Source organism: Centropristis striata, chromosome 3 (genome assembly GCF_030273125.1).
Source record: "Centropristis striata isolate RG_2023a ecotype Rhode Island chromosome 3, C.striata_1.0, whole genome shotgun sequence".
Taxonomy (NCBI): domain Eukaryota; kingdom Metazoa; phylum Chordata; class Actinopteri; order Perciformes; family Serranidae; genus Centropristis; species Centropristis striata.
Window position 1 is genome coordinate 32809069 of NC_081519.1, and position 7468 is coordinate 32816536.

Sequence of the window (7468 nt, forward strand, 5' to 3'; positions counted from 1 at the left end):
TCTCTCTTTTGCATTTAGTTTCAAAATAAGAGTGCACTATAATTCTGATGAATTAAGGCAGGTTCTGTATTTAAACCCTGTTGATCTTGACCACTACCCTCTCTCTTCACTAAATAAATGAGAAAGTTGAAGATGCATTTCTTTCTCCGAGTTTTTTCACTGTGAGAACACAACAATTTGTTTTCAGTCGGGGCAGTTTTGCACTAAATACATGAGATATAATGAAGGAATCAGTTTTATAGTTGCAGATGGGGGATTTCCTGCTCCTTCCCATGATGCTGGGATCATTTCAGGTGGTGGTAAAGTTTGTTCTTGGCTGGAATGTTTCAGGTGGAGGAGGTGTTAACCATTTATGTACATGTGGAAATTCTAAACAGTTCATGATTAAATATTATCTGTTATGCAGAAATTAATTCAACATTACATTCAGGTTTCATAAACATCAAAAGCTTTTTAATCTTCAAATGCATAAACAAATTCCAGATGGATAGATAGTGTTATAGATATATAAAAAAAGCTGTCCCTGTGTAAACAATATAACCATAATTCTCTGATGACATTTAAAGCTGGTTTCTGTGATGGTGGAGGATTTTTTTTAAAAACCTCGATTCCTGTCCAGATCAATAAAAGTGACAGATTATCACAAAAGTATTTACGTCTGTCTGTTATTTGTTATAACGTGGTCTCTTGGCTGGCGTCTCTGATGACGACTCTCTCTTCCTTTTTCCTCCTATATTCTTCTTCTTCTGCGGTGGAGCCAGCTCTGCCTTCTTCCTATTCTTCTTCTGTGGTCCTGTTGGAGTTCATTTTTACATGGTGTGAATAAAAAACTTTGAATTTATCTTTTAAACATCAAAACTCGTTCTTTGTGAGTCTAATATTCGATGAACCAGTTTTATTGTTTCTGCTGACTCTTCACTCCTCCGGCCTGCAGGGGGCGCAACTCTTCAGCAGCTGCTTCAGTTACAGACCAAACACACAGAACTTCATGCTTTTAATTTAGCATTCATGTTTACTCATGTTGTTTGCATGTGATGCACCAATTTAAACAACATCACCATTATTTTCCTTCATCAAACATGGCAGAATTAAGCTGTTTAATGCAGTTTTTAACCTGCTGTTTAAATTCTAGATATGTAGGAAAACCAAACGATGTCATGCCTGGATTAATAATCCGGAGGTGCACAAAACTCAAAGAGTTTCATCACCTTCTCCAGGAACTGTGTCTGGATGACTGTTGCTGGTACAGCACCAATACATCAGTGTGAAGTCGTGATTTAATGTCATTAAACTGATCAAAAGCATGCTGCATTAACTACATCATGATGTAAAAAGTCTGAATTAATGCTTCGTCAGGTCTGTCTGCAAGATGACCAACAAACAATGTTTAAAATGCTTGTTTTCTGAATGGAGTCTGGTTCTATCAGAGGTGTGCTCTGCAAAAGCTTCTCAACTCTATTATAACCCTTTTTTGACCAGAGCCGGTTCCAGGCCAATGCTCGTGCTGGTTCGCAGTTGGTTCAGCTTGTGAACCAGCTCTGAACATGTTTGCATTTCCACAGGCTCTAGAGCCACGTCATTAAGTCACTGTTAACGTCTGTATATGTCTTCGCCCTCTCTACAAGCATAACAACAACTGACTACATGTCTCTACAACACATCTGTGCAGCTCATCTTGATAACTGTGGGCGCCGAATACATTCTTATTAACACTGAACGTAAGATGTTAATGTTGGATTTTGCTGTAAACTAACACTATCCCACTCAAGTTAGCACACTAGCGATTGCCCGCTAATGTTAGCACGCTAGTTCGCCCGTATCAATCACATTGCAGTTTAACAAATCAAATAAATGAATGATGCCCGACACGTTTTAGTTGGTCTCTTTCAATGGCACCGAGTTGGTCTTGTTGGTCAGATAACCCCGTCCCCAGCCCCTGAAGTAGCGGTTTGCGGTTCAAGACCAGCAAAGAGTTGGTGCTGCTGTGGAGCCGGCTCTTTGGTGGCGGAATACCAAAGAACGGTTCACAATTGGGCACTGGCCGGGAACCGGCTCTGGTCGGAAAAGGGTATATGTAAGCTTTTCTTGTCAAAGATTGGAGTATAATTGAAATGTGGTCAGAATGTGAGATTTATGAAGCATCTAATCTTTCATTAAACAGTTTCAGTCTGATCCAAAATGGTCCGAGGTGAAATCAAAACATAAACATACTATAAACAGAATAACAAGTTACCATTCTTTGGAGTTCGTCTATTGGTGGATGTTGTCTTTGTGGTTCGGTGCAGAGCCGCCTGCTTCCGTCTCTGTGATTTCTGATTGGTCTTCAGCTCCACCTCCACAGGGTAGTGGTCGCTGATACTCTGAGTCTGGGACAGAAAAATAAAGTTTATAAAGTGACAATAATGAGTTTATAATACAACAAACTGTCACTGAATCTCACTTCTTCATCTGTCAGGTTGAACTCTCTCTGGAAGTTGAAGGCTTTGGCCGAGCCGGGGACGACGGCATCCAGCACTAGCTTCCCGTACACCACGATCCTGTTGGCAGATAATTAATCAGAATCCTCAATAAAAACGAGGAACTGAGAAATCTTGTGAGGAAACAGCACAGAGACGTGTGTTACCTGTCGTAGGTGTGGTCGTTACAGTTACTGGTCGTCGTGTCGACATCATCATCTATCAGCCAATGATACGGAGCGGAGGAGATACGGAGCTTCTTCTTCTTCTTCTGGGAGAGATAACATCCATCTGCATTAAAGTCCCCCAAAATCATGATTTTCTGCAACAGAAATAAGAACAAAAGGCCTGTCATAACAATTACATTCTGGACTTATGGTATGATATGTGGACACGAGCAGGATAAGAGTGTCTGACCTTGATATCTTACAATTACACTAACATTACACAGCAAAAAGTACAAATGGTAAAGTGGTATGAAAAGAAAAAGATTGCACTTGAGTAAATGTTCTTAGTTACTGATTACATCATTACAACATTAAGATGCTGAAAAGTTTCATGAAACCAGGAGCTAAAAATCTTTCTTCTTTGAATATCATGAAAATGTTGTAAATGTTAGTCAAAAGAAAATTTAGAGTTAGGAAGATAACAACTGTCCTGCGATATTTAAATTAAAAGGCACTCTGATAAACTGTGACACCTACAGTAGTTTTCCAATTCTTCTGCACAGCGACGACCACGTCGTGCAGCTCGTCCAGCTCCTTCTTGGTGTCCCTTGGTTTGGTGTGGACCGGGATCAGAACCAGGTCTTTCACCACTGGAACGCGCAGAAATAAGTCTCAGCATTCAGACAAATAAAGTCCCCACAGAGTTTAAAACATGAAGTAACGTACGTACGCGTGGAAGGACAGCTGAAGTGGAGGAGTAACGGCTCTCTGGCAAAGGCGTCCTCGTCTCCAACCTGATTATCTTCATACTGATGAGATTTTTTCAGCGTCACATCTCCCTCTCTGACACACAAGGAGTAATCAGATTACTTTACTGCACTAAAAATATGTTGTTAAATCTCAACCTGAAAAGCAACTAAAACTGTCAGCTAAATGTGGAGGAGTAAAACTACAATATTTACCTCTAAAATGTAGAGGAAGTATAAAGTTACATAAAATGTAAGCACCTCAAAATTGAGTAAATTTACATATATACATTATAGTTATATTCCAGCACCTGCATCACAATCAATGTTAAAGCTTTATTTCAGAGCTTTCCCACCTGTAGAAACAAACAAAGCGCTCCTTGTAGGAGCTTCGTCCCAGCTCACTGCTGGAGATCATGGAGTAAGGACGGTTTCTGTTGGAGCTGAGGGAAACAGAAACACATATAAGAGTGAAGCTGTATACACTTTGTGTGTTTCAAATGCAGCATATTTCTCAAACGCCTTAAAATGGCTCGTTGGGGTTCTGAGGGTTAAAGTGCAGAACTCACCTGTCCTTGTTGAGCTCTTTCTCTAACTTTTTGATGGCCCTTCTGTTCTTATCCACCACCTCCAGTATCACCACCACACTGTACCGAGACATTATCTGCAAGAAAAAGGCAATATTTCTAAAACTGCAAAAAGTTTTCCTTTCTTTATTATTAGTTTTTACATTAGATTAAAGAATGCTTTAGATGCCTCTTTGACTCTGCCTGTGCTGCATGGTACAGTGGACTTTACCAAAAGCTTAAAAACAAAAAGGTGGTGCAGATTATTAGATACATGTTCAGTGCTCCTCCCAGGACACTTATTTGACCAGCAGGAATGAAACAAGTTGAATTATTACTTGTTGAAGATCGAGTTAAACAACCTAAACTTAACCATATGTTTGATATAATTAAAATAATATTAATATTATGTCCTGCAGTGTTTTTCTTGTCTAAAGTCAAACAACCTGCTGCAGCCACACAAAGTCACTTTTTTAAAACAAAAGTTAAGGAGGTTTGTAAAGGAGGAGCTTGAATTATGGCGTAGAGGTTTAAAGGGGATAAATATATGTTACGTGTTGTTTGTCACCATAGATTTGTACAGAGGCCTCTGTTGTCTGTTTATATATATGTCTTTATTTGTTGTTTCCACAAGGTCCACTTTGCAAACAAATGTTTTTTGTAATGCTTTTAAGTGATATCCTCGGGGATTTTGTAATATGATACTCTTTGACAGAAAGAAGAACAGATTAAACAAGGATTAAGACACTAAACAGAGGTTGAGTTTCTGTGATGATCATGCAATCTGACATATTGTCTAAACTACAAAATAAACTCCTTTTCATATATTTCTACAGTGTATGAGTGTCACAAAGAAATAAAATTCAATGTATCATTTATTTACCTTAATAAGATATCTCAGGACATGCGGTCTGTTAACTTTAGTCAATCCCAGTCTCTTGACATTGAACGCTGCGATAATCATTCTGACTATAAAAACAAAGCTCACAGTGTAAAGAAAAAGAGAAATTAGACAGCAGAAAAAAACACATCTGACCACCTGACAGTCAGAAACTGCACCTGAAATAAATCAGACAGTACTTCAGGTATTGTGGATGAAGTGAAGACTCATTAAATCAGTATCCTCATTCAAATCACTTCTGAGAAGATGTTTTTACAAATATATTATTATAGCTTTAATTAATTTGGGTAATTTGTTCTTGTGTGTATTAATGTGTAACAGCAGACTGTGTGTGTGTGTGTGTGTGTGTGTGTGTGTGTGTGTGTGTGTGTGTGTGTGTGTGTGTAAAAAAAAATGGGACAGACAACAAGTCACATCTCTCATTCATTCCTATGGGAAATATAGAGTAGAATAAGAAACCAGGCAAGACTAAGCACTATATCAACATGTTACATGACTTTGTACATTTCCACTTCACAATATCCACAAAAATAGTTATTTGTTACCATCTGCACACACACACGTTCATGCATGTGAAGTAAACATATCTATAACACATCTGTTCAGATAAATGCACATCTGAGCATCTTCCCTCCAAAAAACTTCCCTCCAAATCACACAAGACAAAAATGATGCGCAACACAAAATAAACCGCTGAAAAACAACTCAAGTACTGTTTTTTTTAAATTAGCTTTTTATAGCTGTGAAGAAGGAAACTCACCGGTCAGTTTGAGATAAGTTGAATCAAATCAGAGAGAAGTTGTTTCTGCTCTGGCAATCAGACTAACACACAGGAAGTTTCTCTACCCGCCAAACAAATTCACACAAACATCTGCCAAAAAGAGTTGATAAAGGAATAAATCCTGTCCTGCTTGAACTGTAAGCAGCAGGGGAAAATAACTGATAGAAAAACTATTTGGGGTACCTCTACTTCAAGTATTGAAGCTTTTTCACAGGCTTCACTACATCGCACAGTGAAAGTTTTTACTTTAGTTTTTTAGCCTATGAAATATAACCTTTCCTAATAATGATAATAATAATAATAATAATAATAATAATAATAATAGTAATAATAATAATAATAATAATAATAATAATAATAATAATACACTGTGGTTCTATAACTCATCTGTTCAGGTAAATACACATCTGATCATCTTCCCTTTAAATAAACTGCAGAAAATCACTTTAAATGCTGTTTCTTTTTTAATGGCTGAAAAGAAGGAAACTCACCGGTCAGTTTGAGATGAGTTGAATCAAATCAGTGAGAAGTTGTTTCTGCTCCGGCAGTCAGACTCCACTGAGAGTTTCTGCAGAAAAAACCCCACCTGAATCCTCTGACTGACACACAGGAAGATTCTACACCCTCCACCTCATTCACACAAATATCAAACAAAAAGAGTTGATAAAGGAATAAATCCTGTCCTGCCTGAAGCAGCAGGGGGAAAAAACTGATAGAAAATAATTTGGGGTACCCCTACTCCAAGTATTGAAGCTTTTTCACATCACACAGTGAAATGATGTAGTTTTTACTTTAGTTTGTCAGCCTGTGAAATATAACCTGTCATAACAATATTAATAGACAGTGTTGGGAAAAAGTATTCAGATCCCTCACTTAAGTAAAAGTACTCATAACACACTGTGAAATGACTCCACTACAGTAAAAGTCCTGCATTCAAAACTGAAGTAAAATTACAAAAGTATCAAAATGTAGTTTTATTTTTTATTCTAAATATATTATTAGATTATTTGTACGATGCATTTATGTAAGCAGCATTTTAATTTTGTAAAGATAGGGCTCATTTTAACTACTTAATATACTGTATATTATTTTGAAAAATATAATTTTAAATTGATCATGTTTTTTATGAAAGCTAAATGTAGTAAAAAGTTCTATATTTACCTCTAAATGTGGAAAAGTAGAAGTATTGTTGTTGACTTGATTTCCCAGAGCTGAAGAACGTCTGACAGTCAGCTTCAAGAAGTCAGTGAATTATATATTAAAAAATTGGCGGGAGGAAGTGGTCATTACTTGAAAAAAACTTGGCTCGTCCTCTGGTTACATTTGCATGATCATACAGGAAAACAGGAAGTTTCTCTCTGGATGTTTGAGATGAATGAAGTGACCTTCTTCTCTCTTTGTGCATTGTTTGATCACTGGGACTCCTCAGTGAGATAAACAATGCAACACATGAATCTGAATCATTGGATCAAACATTGAAAGATAGAATAACAGAGTGCTGACGACTAGTGTCAGTTCACTCTGAATTCATGCTAGAAAGACAAAACCAAATATTATTGTTCCATGAGGAAAACTTCATCATAATAACCATATTTTACAAGCTCACCAAATGTTTGCATGTAAAATGTTCATCTATAAAGCTGCAGAATCAGTTAGTGGAGAGAAACTACATTTTCTCCTTCTGAGATGTAACTGAAGGAAGATAGGCCTGTCAGATTGATTACAATATAGACTTAGTAAATGATAATAACATATTAGAATGATAATAATGTCAGCAACACTTTATCCAACATGATATTTGACAAACAGCAGGTTTAACCCACTATTATAAGACCTATATAAGACTATTAG

The 7468-nt window shown here is 37.1% G+C and overlaps 1 protein-coding gene across 1 annotated transcript; it reads right to left on the reverse strand.

Moving 5' to 3' along the window:
- Positions 1-665: 665 nt before the first annotated feature.
- On the reverse strand, positions 666-6836 carry LOC131968097 (deoxyribonuclease-1-like). The gene is made up of 10 exons (XM_059328842.1): positions 6779-6836; positions 4819-4918; positions 3939-4033; positions 3726-3812; positions 3354-3466; positions 3161-3273; positions 2624-2778; positions 2441-2537; positions 2234-2366; positions 666-793 (listed from the first exon to the last, which is right to left on the reverse strand). The coding sequence occupies exons 2-10, from the start codon at positions 4897-4899 to the stop codon at positions 666-668; spliced, it is 1002 nt and encodes a 333-aa protein (XP_059184825.1). The 5' UTR covers positions 4900-4918; positions 6779-6836.
- Between the last annotated feature and the right edge of the window lie 632 nt (positions 6837-7468).